The 17,261-nt window shown below is 41.2% G+C and overlaps 1 protein-coding gene across 3 annotated transcripts in view; it reads right to left on the bottom strand.

Annotated features, from left to right (window-relative positions):
- Positions 1-996: 996 nt before the first annotated feature.
- Positions 997-17,261, bottom strand: part of ubr3 (ubiquitin protein ligase E3 component n-recognin 3) — a 41,374-nt gene continuing 25,109 nt past the window's right edge. For 2 of the 3 annotated variants that reach the window (XM_035175201.2, XM_035175203.2), the window contains 10 exons: positions 15,958-16,043; positions 12,393-12,498; positions 10,745-10,845; positions 9,505-9,629; positions 5,550-5,657; positions 5,225-5,350; positions 4,919-5,098; positions 4,118-4,327; positions 3,863-4,002; positions 997-3,425 (listed from right to left, as the gene is read on the bottom strand). In XM_035175201.2, the coding sequence (XP_035031092.1) occupies positions 3,308-3,425; positions 3,863-4,002; positions 4,118-4,327; positions 4,919-5,098; positions 5,225-5,350; positions 5,550-5,657; positions 9,505-9,629; positions 10,745-10,845; positions 12,393-12,498; positions 15,958-16,043 (1,300 nt within the window). In that variant the 3' untranslated portion in view covers positions 997-3,307. The remainder of the gene's footprint in view (positions 3,426-3,862; positions 4,003-4,117; positions 4,328-4,918; positions 5,099-5,224; positions 5,351-5,549; positions 5,658-9,504; positions 9,630-10,744; positions 10,846-12,392; positions 12,499-15,957; positions 16,044-17,261) is intronic. The other variant, XM_035175202.2, reaches the window with a different exon arrangement.

The raw sequence follows: 17,261 nt of genomic DNA, 5'->3' as shown, positions 1-17,261 counted from the left end.
CACACTATCTGGAATAACTTGAACTGCACAGAAGACTTTTAGGGCCAGGCATATGGAAAGAAATTAGAGGAGCAAGATTTTTTTTCTTTCATTTTTCATTTCGAGAATGTTGACAAATGTGTTTTTTTTATTTCGAATATAAAGTTCAAACGTCGAGAAAACAGCTGAAATGTCAAGAACAATGTCCAAATTGTATTTGAAATACAAAATGCTTGTGTAGATGAATTGATAAAACTGTAGCCTGCTTCAGAATCAGTTTTAGGAAGAAAGAAATACTAGCACAAATACAGAGTGAGGTAATCAGTGTTGGCACATTATTACATTGTGCCAATAAAAGTTTGCCTAGATGGGGAAAACAGACAAACTTGAAAAGCGCTGGCAGCTGTCTGTTGGCCCATTTCAAAATCTATTCCCAAAATGCAAAAAATATGATTCATTTTGACTTTGTTTTCAACATTGACATTTTTGCTCAACATTCCGAGTTAATTCATAAAATACTAAAATATATTTCCCTTTGTAAAAAGAAAAAACTGTACTTGTGCGCTCAGCTGGCAGCATTTTAAAAACATGTACAAACTGTTTTCAGGTACAGTCACATTACACGGTCACAGGATGTGCTCTGGAAGTTGTCTCTCTTAAGATTTGAGCTTGAATGAGCCAAGTCCCTCGCTCAACACAGTTTGAGGTGGATGTCTGTATCTTAAACAGACACATGTGCCCAATACAGCCAATATAGTGATTGAAGACAGGAGAAAAAAATCCTTATATTAAGTAATATTTTAGCTTAATGGAGCCAAATCAATGTTTTGAAATCATATGTCCTGTTGTCCTTCAACATTTATACCTGCTACAAGTGACTCTTAATGAGTATTATACTTATTAATATTACCACATGAGAGCATTAATACTAAATAAAAAAATACAATCATCTGGTTAATATAGTCGATAGGATAATGTAAATGACAATTCACAGACAGGAAAAGAAAAGGAGAAGAATCGGTGTGTTTATATTTTATTCACATATGTTACATTTTGCATTAAATGTCCAAGTCACACTTTCTGAACAAACTCAGAAAGTTTGAGTCAGCACCTACAGTAATATACTGTATTCTCTCTTCATTCATACAGGAGAACACACAAGAGCTTTCAGTTACTTTTACCCCCCCCGTTACTCATTGGCTATTTTGGTTGCGGTCATTTACAAAGTTGGTACTGCAGAACAAAGAAGGGAGGAGAAACTCAGTAAACAGAAAAAGCAGCATGCATGAATTCAAGAGGAAGGTTTTCAAGTGTTAGCTTGTTCCTTAAAAATTCCTTGATGCCGAACAATGTGGCCCAGCATTTCTTAGAGAAAAAAAAAAACAACATCAGGGATATCAGCAGTTTGTGCCGCTTATCACTCAGAAGAAAAATTATATTTCGCAGGCACTGGATAAATCTCCTCCCCTCCAGAAAAAAAACAACAGGTGATAATCAGAAAGAAAAGTAGCTAAGACACTTGAATAATTGTGGCGTAAAGGATGTCATGCACAGTGTAGACCAGATACTCAAGTTTGATGATCTTGTAAAGTTGGAATGCAACTATAAATCACAACTAGATGACAGTTATCACAGTAAATGTACTGTACTGCAGTTTGGACTCGACAATCAAAAAAGCATCAAAAGGAAAAGATTTTTTTTCTGACAGCGCAGACACATAAGGAATATCGACCTTTCTAGTCAAAAGCAACTTAGATTTCACAGAGTTTTAAATCTTTAGAGAAAACTTTGATGAAGCTGATATAACGTTTCATTTCTCATGTGGAGTTCAGCTCTGCCAGTGCAGCAGGACACCAAATCAAACAAATATGCGACTTCAATTCTGGGGGTTTGAATTCAGGGTTTCTGTGGAGCAGGGACAGTGAGTTCTAGACCGGATGCGAGTTTAGCTCAAAGACTGTATATAAAGATGGACGACATGACAGATCCCCCAAAGTGGAGCCAAATGATCTGGATCGCCCCCTAGTGGCTGGCTGCTGTATAGGTCATAAAACCTGCCACCTCCATGTTAGCAGATGGGAAATGGATAAAACTAAAAAGTCAAAACACATGTCGGATACATTTTTCTAAAAGATGTGTTCTGTCATTATCACTTTGATGTTTGTTCAAGGGATGATCTTTCTGGTAAGTTTGCTTTTAATTACTTGTTTGATGCTATTAAAATGGGGTGAAACGTCAAGTGGCTCCACACCACAATCACTACTGCGCAAACTCTGGCTCCAAATGACATCACAAGCACAAGATGGCCAAACCTGTGTCAAGGATATTTAAGCTTCATTTTTGTTCAATGTGAGGAAGTGGAGACACGTCTACCATCTTTATGGACAGTCCATGGTTTAGCCATTTAAAGAGTTGGCATTTGAGTGGCTTCTTCAGAACAAGCCAGACACACAAAGAGCAGATGGGGCAGGACTACGTTAAGTGTAGAGGGGATTCGTGAAATAAAGCGACCGCAAACCTCCATAAACATTAAAGTGAGTTGGAGTCAACGTTCCCAGCCATCTGCTGTAAACCCAAAGCACAACCTTAGAAAAAAAAAAAAAAGTCTTCACAAAAGTTAAAATTACTTACTTGAACAATGAGCAGCAGCATTTATTTAAATATCTAAAACTTGTTTTTTTAAACAGCAAAAACAGAAAAAAAATAATTCCTGAGGATGGATTGCAACAAGACCCATTAAAAAGAAAGAAAAGAGTCTTTGCTCGTTTGCAAAAAAAACCTCTAGTGTTGATGGGTGGACTTGTCCTGCCTAGACAATGAGTGCAAAAACATCGCTACACTCATCAGGAGCTTGAAACTCATGCCAGTACAGCAGAGCACGTTTTGATAAATAAAAAAGGGATATGCATCAACATCAGAAATTTTGCAAAAAAAAGTTATCAAACTCTGCAGGGACTTTCAGCACTCTCTACCTATGTAGTTTTTAACCCAAATAAATATGCAAGGCTTCAAAAGCCTGCTCCAAACCAATTTCAAATTTGGGCAAAGTTGTGCTTGCTTTACTTAGATCTCACCAAATTATTTTATTTCCCTGTTGAAAACCACACAATAAATCACTTAAACACACACACGTGTTAATCTTTAGGCATGATTGTACACCAAACTTCACATAAACCAAGGCTGTGGCAGCAAAAACCCTCACCGCAAGTTTGTGTTTATCACGTTAAAAAGTCCCAAATATTTTGATCGAGACAGACGCATGAGCCAGGAAAAAAAAAAAATCCTTCTCCGTTCACGGGTTGCGGTTTTCTCTGGACTGTGGAAGATCTTAGAGTCCATTATAGTGAGGCCCCCAACGCTTATTGATGTGATCAAAGGTGTGTGATACCCACTGCTGCTCCAACACTCGATACCTCTCCGCACATAAGAAGAGAGGCTTGCCACGGCTGGAGAAAGGCCAGAGGGGGAAACAAGAATGAGAGATGTGTTTTCACTGCAGCAACAGATATTTCAAAAAAAGAAAAAGCTGTGTCCCAAATCCATGCTGGATAGAAACCATGAGGGTTTTGAGGACGTTATGTGTTTTTACTACAGAAACATCAGCATGCACACTGATATGTCATAATACTTATATTACTTATAATATAATACTTATATTACTTATTTCTAAGTTTGCTGTAGTGCACCATTGTCCACGTCAGGGAATAGTTCAAACTAATTTTACTTTCTTGAAAGCTGGGGGCGTACGCTATATGGCCATTACTATTGGTACATACTGAACATAAGTATGATGAACACGGTATATGTGTATTAATATGTTTTAACTGTTAAAAGCTCACTGCACAATATCCTGTCTGTAATGGCTGCATGTGATGTTTCATACCGTAAATCCCGGTCCTCCTCTCCGTGAGCATCGAGGTACACAGAACCCCACAGGCAGAAACGATGTCCGCGGATGATGATGATGACTGAGGCGTTTATCAGTAGAAAGATGCCTGTAGCTGCGCCACAATGCTGCGAGTGCTACAAATGACAAGCAACACGTGAGTTTTACACACACGGATCATAACACTGTCAAAAAGCTGTGATATATTATATAAAGTCATCAACAGTTTGGCCCTGCCTTTGAGTCACTTACCAAAACACATTCACAAATACCCTGCTGTTTGCAACACACGCCTTTGAGACAGACGAAGGCGCCACACACAAGGCAGAGTGCAGGGTCTTTTGGCACCTTTTTGCAGGCAGTGCAGGCCTTCCTGTGATAGTACTGGAAGATGATATTGTAGTTGTCAGGTAGCTGCAAAAGGCGAGGGGTCGCCCACTGAGGATCCTGGACGAGCAACGTCTTCAGAGGACGGGAAAGACAAGAGTCAGGCCACAGCTCTGTTGTGCACCACAGTCAGTAATGAATTATTCCAGACTCTTTATCATAAAACTCTTCAGCTTTAGTCATCAACAAAAAACCCTGAAATATAAAACTGAATATGCTACTGCTATTTACTGTTTTTTTTGTTGAGTCGAGTAGTTTAATAAATCTACCCAGGTTGCCTTCCTAGTTTTTATGATTTTGTTCAGCTATCAGATGTAATAAATAACACAACACCTTAAATCCAATATAAATTGACATGCAAGACAAGTTCCCCCAAATGTGTAATATCCGAGATGACTGCAGTGCTGAATCATGAGGGAGTGTTAGACACTCGGTTATTTGTGCAGTCACTCTCCTCAGAGACACAGCTATGGACCTTGTCAACCAAGGTTGGAACTAAAAGTCTAAGTGTCAATAGCAGTTTTAGTTACATGAATCATTTACAAAGTGCCGAGTTCAAAATATGTGCTTTGAATTTTGACACTGCAGAGAGTTTGGAAGTCCAACTTCTCATTAAATGCTGATATTTTCCATATAACTTTTATATTTTGACTGAAATTCACGCACCACTGACTGCTCAGCCTGCATCTGAGAGAGCCCCTGGACCTCAGCACACCACTGTGTCACCAAGTCGAAGGCGCTGACCGCCCACTCCAGGTACGAGGCACTGTGCACAGTGTTGGAAGGCGGAGGGGCCGATGGTAAGAGCCCCACACACACAGCCAAGGACGAGAACTCATCCTCCTCCTGACAACACACAAACAAGTAGAGGGTTTCAAACTCATGCCTACTTACATCCTGAAACATAAATACATATAAAAGAATAACGTAGAGGATAAATTAGCCTGTAGAATGACTGATGTTATAACATACCATGCAGCCAGTGAGGTTATCTCCGTAGAGGTGATGCTGCAGGAGGCAGGAGAGGCGGAGGAAAGGCAGGCAGAACTGCTGGAGGCTGAACTCGATAGACTGCGGGGACCACACACTGGAGCTCAGCTGGAAACAATAGCAACACTTGATCAATAACCAGCAAACAGCTTGGTGATAACACTGTGATGTATATCTCCCCCTGGAGATGAGCAGAGATACTAGACCACTGTCTCTCACAGTAATGGCCACATGAGAGAGATAGACACAGAGATCCTGAGGGCGCGGTTATGTTAGGAAGTGCTAAAGAGTCAGTTTCACGGCTCACCATTGACGTTTCCTCAGCGTTCACCTTGTAGACACTCTTGTCCTTGGAGAGCTCACTGATGGCGTGACTGAGCAGCGCTTCAAAAGATCTCTCAGCGTTTGCAGCATTCTGTAGCAGAAATGCAGAATATTCAGAGCAAGTTATCAAACATTAAATGGCAAAGATTTTATTTTTAATCGAGTCTATGGTCGTCTCTATATTTCCTCTGTGATGTGAAATGAGAAAACACCAAACTCCACACACTTCTCTCTCTGTTACACCAAAATTAGCCGGTATATGCAGGTTCTTTAAACACGGGTGAACCTTCGAAAAGAAAATGCTGATTGATGCCTTTCCATTTGCCAGTAGAGGAGTTTATCTTTTTGTATCCTTCCCCGGTGAGTCATATTTGACGTCATGAACGCACCGAAAACTGAGAAGCTCTCTGACCTCGCTGTCTTGCTAAATTAGCACATTCACCTCGATGTCTCATTTCCTGATATGATTGAATCAATTTCCATTGCAGACAAAAGAGATTGTGTCTGCACATTTCAGAAATACTTCAGAAATAGGTAAGACATTGTAACTATGGACAAAACCACAAAAAAATAAAATTGTCCTGACTTAATCAATCTCTTGTTAGTTTTCAATTGTATAAAGGTCACATATCATAATGCGTCACACATGTGTCTTCCTGTTGCTCCTCTTTAGTATAAAATCTGAATCACTGTAGAATATAATGACTTATGCGGAATAAGCACAGGACAATCATTCTTTGCACACAATATAACATCTGATAAGTGGTAGAGACATTACTGGATGTATGTTCGGATAAAAATTCAACTGGTTTGGCGTATTTTATAAAGAGGAAAAGCTGCGAGCATTTATCAAGCTGAAGGTGATAGAATATAAAACAGCAGTCTTATCTCGCCTGCCGTCCCTTGTCATAGATTTATAGAGGAGGAATTTCTAATCCATGGATTTCTTCCCTCCAGGCTCTGATCTTTGCTCAGACTTTATCTATTCTAACAACCTCAATTTAATTACAATGAGCATTCTACCAAATATGGATGCCGTTCTCGTGGTGGATTTGAAATCCATCTTAACGGCAGCCCGTGAATTCCCGCATTACTGTTTAATGACAGCGTAGTAAGAAGATAGGAATCCAGGCCTCCATTATGGATGGAAACACCCTGCAGGGGGACAGTTTCAGCTATTTGTCATTTGACATTCAAGGCAGTCGCTCGCTAATACAGATTTAATAGACTGAGGACAAATAGCCAATTAATGCAACACTCTCCAGTAATCACACTTTTCCAGATAATGAAGATCGATACTGTCGACTGTGAAAAGCATATAAATGAAATCGGAAAGGGCTTAATTCATCTCAATACTTAGTCACAAACAATGATTTACTGAGGTTGTGGACATACTGTGGTTCCAGGGAAGTGTTCAACGAGCAAAGAATACATGTGGACTGACAACATATTCCCGTGTAGGCCTGAAACTGCACCGAGAGCAGAATTCTGTAATGGTTTCCTTACACAACATTTTCAGGCGCACTGAAAATGTTATGTTGTTTTAAGTGTTCGGACCAGACTGTATATAAAGATGGATGATGGACTTCCTCCAACTGTCCAGAAATGTAGCCAAAATACCCCAGATACAAACGCTGCCATCTTGTGCATTTGAGTCTGCGCTGCAGCGATTGGAGGATGGAGAAGCGGTAGCAAGATCCCGCCGATATCCACACTCGACCAATCATGAGTCAGTCTCAGCTGGCAATCATGACATTTGACCCCTTCACTTTTCTGGAGCTTTCATATCGCCCATCTTTACATACAGTCTATGACTCAGACATTATCTTTATGCTATAAACCAATGTTTATTCAGGTTTTCCTTGAGCTCCGGAGCAGATTTTTAATGAGTAGGTCCAGGTTTTGTTTGCATTGTGAACACGCACCACATGTACATTCACATGGATGTAATAGTCTTTCACACCATTTCATTGATCAATAGGTGGCAGTAATGCTTGAGGAAACATAGCAATACATCAATAGGGCAGAGAAGAAGAGTGCTAACCAGTAATCATGGAGGCAAATATGGCAGAGTTCAAATCTTTCGAAAGAATTTGCTCTGAAATTTTTTATGAGGAAGGAAAAGCAGTAATACACACAATGCTTTTAAGTAAGTAACGATTAATGTAAATGTTACTTTTGTTTGTTAACAAGGAAACTCCACAGGGTACCTCTCTGTACACTTAATTAATTATTAGGTTACACAGAGATTCATTGACTACCGAGGCAAAGCACACGAGAAGCAAAGGAAAACCAATAAAATCAGCAAAAAGAAAAAAGTAGAAAGAAAAGAAGCACAAAATATATGTAAATATTAAAGGGGACATAGCATGCCCATTTTACCACAAGTTGATATGGTTCCTTGGGGTCTTAATGAAATGTCTGTAACATACTTTGGTCAAAATACCACAAGGATCATTTAAAACAGCACCCTTTTACCCTGTATAAAACAGCCCTCCACAGAGCGACCTGTTTTGACTGCCTGTTCCTTTAAATGCTAATGAGCCAGCTCCCCCTCCCCTCTCCCCCATGATTTTAAACGATATAAATTACATATTTTATATGATATAAATTATCAAATATGCATCCCATACTTTGTATTCCCTTGTTGTCCTGGAGTTTTAATTTTCCCAATCACATAATTAAATGTCCCCCTCTGCCCATCCACTACAAGCACACAAGCAGACAGACAGAGAGAGAAAGAGAGGTGGGGGGCTATGAAGACCATCATTTACCCCGAACCCCGACATTCAACGGGTACAACAACAAGCGGAGAAAGCAGAATCGCGGGCTGACCTTATATGTACAGTCTATGGGGCTGACCAGCGAGAAATGCTCGTCCCGGGTGAACAGCCAGGCGGCTGCGCGCTGGAGAACGGCGCTGCGCTGCCTCGCAGCGGCACTTCGTCTGGTCTCGCGGTTACCCCGGCGGTACTACTGTAACCCGGCGGAACTACTGTAACCCGGCGGAACTACTGTAACCCGGCATACAGTAGAGCTGAACACTGCGGAAGTCTTCCACACAGCTGGCAGTGTGGAAGATCAAGGTGGCAGCGCAGCGCTGCTTCAGCCGCGCAGCCGCCTGGCTGTTCACACGGGACGAGCATTTCTCCGCGCTGGTCAGCCCCATAGACTGTACATATAAGGTCAGCCCGCGATTCTGCTTTCTCCGCTTGTTGTTGTACCCGTTGAATGTCGGGGTTCGGGGGTTACAGTAGCGCTGAACACTGCGGAAGTCCTCCACACTGTTGGCTGCGTGGCGCTGACACAAATTCCAGCTCACGCACGGGAGAGCGGCGGTCGCTCCCGAGCAGCTGCTGCAGCCTCCCAGTCCCAACGATCCAGACAAATGCCACATGTGAGTGAATCGCGGGCTGACCAGCGGAGAAATGCTCTCCCGTTGAACAGCCCGGCTGCGTGCTTGGGAACGGCGCTGCGCTGCCTCGCAGCCTCCGGTGTAAACCGGAAGTAACGAGTGTGGGGGACGGGACGGACGGACGGGGGCCAAGACCATGTAGGAGACTTCCAGTGTATTGTTACGACACAATACCCAGGAAGCGTAATCAGTCGCTCAAGCATGACGTTTCTGACTGAGAGGAACTATAACAAACGCTGCAAGTGCCCAGAGTTTTTGGGTTGGTAGACATGCCAGATACCCACATTAACCTGTAGAAGCACTAACAAAGTGGAATTTGCATGCTATGTCCCCTTTAAAACATCTTAAGTAATGAACTTGCCCTGACCCTGTTCATAGCACTAAAAGCTCTGAGCATTGCAGAGCAGACAAAAGAAAAAAAAGTGTCAACCTACACTTGATACCAGAAAAGTTAAAAGAGGTCAAATTAGTATGTGATGGTGTAATAAGGTCTCAGAGTCGTGTCAATTGATTGCACTTCTACCTTCTTGAGTGCTCCAGACGTGCTCCAGGCCTGCCTCTCCTCTGGGCTGAACTTGGTCGACAGAGCAGTCACAGCCTGGATGAACTGCAGGTTGTACAGCATCTTCACCACACAGGTAAAGTGTTCTACGAGAGATGAGAGATGGTGACACAGTGAGCATGCGTGATCTTGAATTACAAAAAAAGAGCATTAAAAAGTGCTCTTTGAGGGAGGTTGGCCGTCATTCACAAGGGCTTTGTGTTCGTTTCCGCTGCATTGTATGGAGAGCCTGACTGAACAGTGTGCAGGATAATTAGCAGAGCATGTCAGGTGGAAAATGAAGCCTGAAAGACATTTAGATTTTGTACTGAAAAGAACATCAGAGAGCGGGGTTGGTTTTCTTCCACAGCAAAGTGGTTGTGTTGGTCACTATGACATGAGTCAGTACACACAACAAAACAGAATTCAAAAAAGGTCATCCCTTTTAACCAACAAGTGCACTCAGGACCACGCATTGACCAATCATGGCTCTCCTTTTCTATTGCTCACTTTAGAAAAATCAAGGTTTTTTAAGATGTCATTATTTTTGCTTTAAGCATATTCATTCAGCACATTACTACTTCATTAATGTGCCTCTTATCCTGTTATTTAAAAAAAACTAAAAATTCAATCTCTTTTAATGTTTTTGCAAGAGCCAAACCAATATGTTTTTTTGGAGGCAGATGCCAATATCGATATTTGGTGTAACAAAATATTAACCAAAAACAATTTATGAAACCAAACAATATCTAAATATAATGTTAACAGTTTCAATCAAAGGCTTCTTTCCACTATATCCATCTTTGTTGTGCTGCAAAAGTCCTCCCTGTCCCTGCCAGCGGTCAACCCAATTCAGTCATCAATGAGATGATCTGCCTGCTGCGACTCTTCTCCCATTAAACGTGACTGTAGTGTGTCGGGCCAGGTCTTTAGGGATCCCCCCCCCTTACGTTTTGTTGTAAAGCTCTAAGATGGAAGAAATGCAGCGACAAGTCAAAGATAAGGGGCAGATGGAATTGCAGCCCTCCCATCGCCAGGGTCGCCTCTCTCTGATCCTCACAGTCAAAACAGCAACAACAGGAGCTTCGATAAGAGATGTGAAATGCTTCTGTCCTGCACTCAGCCCTGATTACGACTGATAATGGAGTTGTCCTTGTGGAGCAGCCACTGAGCGACTCCCCGCTCTCTAGTGGTGTCATGATACAGACAGAGGGGACCGTACCTTTTCGCAGAGGCTGTGGCATCGTAAGCACAAAGATGATCAGGAGGGAAGGGACGTCTCGAAACAGCATGGGTACCTCGGGTCTCTCTTCATCGAAGCTGCTGTGACAAAAAGCAGAAGAGCTTTTTATTACATTTGCCATCACATTAATGTGATGGCAATTTAGCATTCTGGTTTTATGTCTGAATTTATCTTTCAATAAAAGTCTATTTTCCCTTCATTGAATGACAAAAAGATGGAAAATCTCTCATCTTCCATTATCACAGCATTTTTAACTCATTGCTGTTTTCTCTCAACTCTGCTTCCTCTTCCACTAAATGCCAAATAATAATACAAATGACTGTGGCTTTCTCCATAAATTTGCTTTAATATCAGAATAACAGTAATGTTAAGAGTCACCTACACCGATCATCAGCCGATCAGATCATTCATGTCCTGGTGTCTAACACATTATGTCTCTTTCTGTCTTGAATCTTGACTGCATGTAAGAACGTGCTACTTAATGTACAAATTATTTCTGTTGTCGGTTGTCATTGCAACAGTTGGTGCGAGAGGAGCTTTAACAACCTTTCCTCCCTGTTAACGTTGTAAGACAGCTTTTAGACCTGTTACTACTAAAGTGCTCACAGCCATACAGTATTCTCAGAGGAGCCATTAGGTGTGTAAAAATACTTTGTCAGGGTTTGAGGAGGGAGCACTGTCATTGACATCCTGAGGCGGTCAACCTGATCTAGCCCAGTTAAATAGGACAGAGCGATGTTTCCACAAGATGTGAAAAATAAAAAAATAAAACACTGCTTTTGGCCTGTTTTTATTAGAGAAATTTAAGAGGAACGTATGCAAGTATAGTGTATTTTCAGTAGTCGAACCAGGGGTTGAAAGCTCTGTCCTCTATTGCTTTCCTCCGATGCACAGTGGAATTAACTGGTGAGTGCTCTGGTAATGGAAGGTATTATTCTTTAAGTGCAGTTCCTCTTTTTTCAAAACCCCTGAGGCCTTTCAATAGTCGAGTGGAGATTGGAACCTCGTTGAATTGTCAACAGAAGAGAAGACATGTAAATGGAGATGGCACGCAATATGAATATGTAACTAGGGCTTAGAGACGTTGAGGTGGAAACACAGGGAGCGGGCCTTTTAAAGACCTTTATTTGTTAAGCAAATTTGAAACTATATACACAGCAAGACCTGTGCTCTGATAGCTTTTTTTAAAAAAAACCTTTTTAAAACACTGCTGCTTTGACCTGGGAGTTAAAGTTATGGCTTATTAAACACTCAGATATACAGGGATCAGCATGCTGGTATGGTGCTGGTGCGGTGCAGTTGTTCTCCTTACAGTGTATTTGACAGGGTCGTTTTGTTCTCTGCAGAGTGCCCGGTAATTTGCCAGATGCAGCAATTATTGGTATCTATGGAAACCGCGCGGGGTCCCTTTTTATGTTTTTAGCTCGTCTTTGTGTGGAAGAAAAAGGCTGTTGGGGGCAGGAGGATATGGAGGCGTAAAGAGAGAGCACAAAGTGGTTCTTTGATTGCATGTTTATGAGAGAGAGGAAAAGTGGCAGAAAAAGTAGGGACTGGGGAGTACGTGACGCGTACAATCAGATTTATCGATGTACTGTTTGCGGCGGTGCTTAAAGAGAGCGTAACTCACTCTGCCTCTTTGCTTTGTGTAATCTGAGTCAGCTTAGTCCAGGGGTTGTAGGCTGAATCAATGCTGTACAGACGCATGTGCATGGCCAGCACATGGAACAGCTGATCTGAAAAGGAGGGGGGGGGGGGAACAGAACACATCATTGTTACGTTCTCACAAAGCTTTGACAGGCACAAAACCAGCGTGTGTCTGTTTATCTCAGTGCCCATTGTCACAACCCAGCAGCAGCAACCAGTGCAGATGAGAAGGATGAAAGCGGTTGACTAGAAGTGACTGCAGGCTAATGGTTTGACTCAGATAAAACCAGACCAAGTCAGGTGGATGCACGGTGGTGCTCGATAGCCTCGAGCGAGTGTTTGGTCAGGTCACACCTGTTCGCTGTGAAACTAATGGAACATGAACAGAGACCCCCTGTGCACGCACAATCTCTCGTGTACACACTAGCTTTTAATAGCAGTACATTTCAGAGCCTCTAAAGTCTTTGCCCAGATCAAGCCTGTACTATAAAAGGTAGAAGCACCAAATCCATGACATTATAGCTGACTGGATCTGGGTGAAAGGCAAGAACTAATTTTAAATGTTTCGTATCCAAAGTTAAAAAAAAATGTGTCTCGTCTTTCTTATTAGTCCTGGAATAAATTAACCTACTTTTACTAACTGTGAAATCAGAAGGTCTCTTAAATCCAGTAATTCAAATTGTGTAAGAGAAACAGATTAAAATCGCATCCCTGTTTGAAATCAGTGCCACTAAACCAATCACTTCCATTTGTTCTCATCTTTGGGTGAATGTAACAACGTTCTGTTCAACCTAAACCTTTTTCCATTGAGCAACACTAATCCTATTTGATTTTGTTTTAAAGGGAATTATGATACTGTAATGCAGTGCTTCCAATTATCAGCTCTGCAATTTGACTCGGACGGGAATCGTCAATATCTGGAGCAACACTGCCCTCCGCAGGGTGACATGGACACAGCAGTTTGAAAGCAAAAAGTGTCTGTTCCAGTCGCTGGTTACATCCCATTTGTCTTCACTGTGGCATCGTTTCCTCTTCCCTCACCTCTTGCAAGGAATTAACCTGGGAGCGGCAAGGGTAGGAAGGCAAGAAGGTAAATGAGAAATAGACGAGGGGTGAATAATATTATGGTAGTAATTTCCAGCTACTGACATTAAACTCCAAGATGTATACAGCTTCAGGTCCAAGATCTAATCAGTTGTTTAATAATAAAATAATATTTTTTTTTGCTGTTGTATGAGTTGAGTTGTAGTATTACAGTACTACAGAACACCCCATCTCACAATGTTAAAGAATCATAACCTCCTTGGCTGAGGTAACAATAAAGCATGTTATTCCGCTTCCCACACTACTGAGACACTGAGGAACACGGGAAAGAGGGGACAGTGGGAGAAGAGTTGAAGCATTTCCAGGGTAATGGGATGTGTCCTTTGTGCCAGACAAATTTAACTGTCCTCTACGATGAAATGAGTAAAAACATAAGAAACTTCACATGTAAATGACTGCACTTTCATGCTACTTGCCTGGTTTATGAAAGGTGGCACCGCCAACAACTCTTTCTCTAGTCTGATCCACCTGACTGGACAACATGCTTAAATGTAGGCACCTCACTCTGTTATATATAATAATGTTTCTTCTGTTTCCCATGTCATAAATCTTGATGAGGGGACATTTATATTTCTGTATTGCCAATGTCTTTTATCAGTTGACATACATTTGGGTCAACCACACGGTCTAGAAAATGGACCTTATTCACAGAAGAGGTTTTGATCTGTGCATTGACTTTTCGTCTTGGTGCATATGATCATACAGTGTTCTACGAACAAAATCACAGATATCATGTTCAAGAGAGCAAAAAAATGTTTTGTGATTGACCCTGCAAATTCTGATGAGTTCATCTTTGAGTCTAAATGAACATTTGTGCCAAATTTTAAAGGATTCCCTGGAGGTGTTCCCGAGATATTTTGTTCGCAAGGCAAAAATCTGTTTTGTGAGGTCACAGCAAGCTTGACCTTTGACCACCAAATTCTAATCTGTTCACCCGGGAGAAATCAATGAAGAAATTCCTAAAAATGCGTTCTTGAGATATAGGGTTCACAAGAATGGGACAGGTGGACAACCCAATAACACCTTCCACCACCGGTTGTCGCTGGCACGGAGGCATAGAACTGAGGTGAGTGAAATACAGCAGTCAACACCCTTCCAAGTCTTCACAACTGAGGTCAATGGGATTCGCCTTTAAACTCCCTGTACAGTAACAGCCACACAGTCCCAGAGATTAATTCAAATATTTGCAGTTAAATAAACCAAGGACAGTCTATTTTGAGGCCGGACTCTGGAGCCGATTCCGCCCATTTCAGTGGAATTGCAAACAGCTCGTCTCTGAGGTCCATCATATCCTCATCAGCAGAACAGAAGAAGTGCCTGCTGGGAAACAGGCTTAGGAACCCCTTGGGCTCTCACAGTTAGCACACGTCTGCCTTTTTCCTTCAGATCCATTTCCCGAAGAAGAACGAACAGTAATGTACTGCAACTGAGTAAATTTGGCTGTCAGCGCGGCTACATGGTTAATGTAGCTCATAAATGGCAAACCTCTAGTGTGAAATCTCTTTTCAGCCACTCAAGGATGACAGGCCATTTCACTGCAGCAGCCGCAACTTTGATAGAATAATTAAAGAAATAGGAAATGAGACGGAGTGTGAACAGGAAACTTTGACACCTAATAGGTATATACGACTTTGTCTTGCAACATAAGGTCATTCATTCACAAATGCTTGAACAATTAATTAAAATTGTAGATTTTGATCAGTAATCAATGTGATACATATTAGTAGTGATTGATGTTTAGCTTTGATCACCATTTTCATCAGTTGTGACACGGTCGACAAAAACATTTGACCTATTTGTCTGCTTCATTTACCCTGACTGCCCCCGACAGTTCACCTGCAACAGTCTCTGTCGTTGCATGCCATTGCTAATCACCCCTCAGTGTTTTTCTTTTTTTCTTTTAATGGTTCATTGCAGTAACATTGAAGAATGGGTTTGACTACAATTCACACAAACGTGCCCTTACAACTGACAACCACCATTTTATTAAAAGAAATATATAAAAAAATCTGTGGAAACACTGAAAAACTATAAATCGGTACACAATAAGAAATAATTCAAGTGTTATTTTGCACCTACCATTATTATTTTATAATAAACCAGACATACAGTATATGAATATTATTAGGAAAAGGGAATTGGTCGCTCGGTTTACTAAATGTCTTTCTATTGGACTTCTATCATTGGTCTCTGTCAGTACTGGAAGCTATTCATTCTAATGTTGCATGTGCAGTGTTGATGATATCTAAAATGTGATGTAAAAATGTATACAGGATCCATAAAATGATCCATAAAAACCTAATTTTTCATCCTTGTAATTAATGATCCCATATGTGGAGCAGTATCAGGCTTATAGCTGACATAAAATATCACACTCACCATACACAGATTTAAAGGAGACATTATATGAGATATAAAAGTTGAGGAGGTCTTAAAGTACTTACTGAGACATGAGCGTTTGGCAGCTGCACTGGCTCCTCCAGAGCGCAGGTTTCCTCCCCGATGCACAAGCTCCAACTCCAGGTTGGTCCTGAGGAGACAGACCCTGAGCATCAGTGGACAGCAGGTACACATGTGAAAAGACACAAACACTACACACAACCCTTTAAAGTAAACTACTCCGAAATGTGATACTATTCCATGGACGCTGCACAGCTGACTATGTCAAAGAGTTTACTACTCCTGCTTTTAAAGAGGCAAAACATTTCAATTTATTTATATTGCATATCCGTGAAATATATATTTACATTAAATCTCAAAGAGCAAACATTAGAACCTGCATTCACCCCAGACAGAAACCACAGACATAGAAATATATGAGAAGTCTCTCCAACTGAAGATCTTATGTCTACTTGCCATAACCTGTTAACCTCCTTTCAATCTAGCTGTAATAAATTTGCCAAGCAAACAGGGTAACGGTCACCCAACAGATAATCAATCAGTTAGTCAAGATATCCTCTATCCTGTCCTTTTTTCATCTGTGGTTTGAGTCCAAATTTGCTTTGTCTACTCTGTGTTCTCAATCATTGTGTTGATGACTGAACACATGCTGCAGGTCTGGTCTCACTCATTTACCTCTGGCTTATTCATCAGTGTAGACTAGTCCTGCTCAGTCACTCATACTACCACTCAAATTATTGTTAGGGCAAATACATTTTAACTGGTTTTCCATTGGGTAAAATCTTATAGTTTTACACAACACACAGTTTATCCCATGTTATACCTGCACATTAATGTAGTGAATCGTCAGGCAGAGTGAGGGACTGCTTGCCAAACAAGTAGGAAGCAGTTATGAGTTATTAAACTAGTTATTGAATTAAATGAACACCCAAGTCTGCCCAAGTGTGAACGCAGGTAGGTATTCAAGGGTTTTTGAAAAAATAATAATTTTAGGAATATATCATCTGTTCGAGTACTGAATTTATGAGGCACGACTAACAGGGAAGATTTGCCTTTTGTATTCATTTTCACTTTCATTGTATTGATTGAGGGTTTAAGGATAGAGTGCCATATGCTGTGCAGATTGTAAAAGCCCCTTGGGAGAAATTTGTGATATTGGCCACTACAAAATACAATTGACTGGTCTCTGAAGGCTAGTTTGCTAACGTGGGGGAGACACACAAACAAATTCCTACATTTTGGGTGCAGTATTTCTTTAAAACCATCCATAAAAGCAGATTGTACTCTTTTTGAGAAAGGGAGTGTGGGCACTGGTATTAATGGTGCTGAGTGAGTATCATCATATTCA

This window comes from Hippoglossus stenolepis, chromosome 13 (assembly GCF_022539355.2).
Source record: "Hippoglossus stenolepis isolate QCI-W04-F060 chromosome 13, HSTE1.2, whole genome shotgun sequence".
NCBI classification, from domain to species: Eukaryota; Metazoa; Chordata; class Actinopteri; order Pleuronectiformes; family Pleuronectidae; genus Hippoglossus; species Hippoglossus stenolepis.
This window is presented reverse-complemented; position numbering and strand designations above follow the sequence as displayed.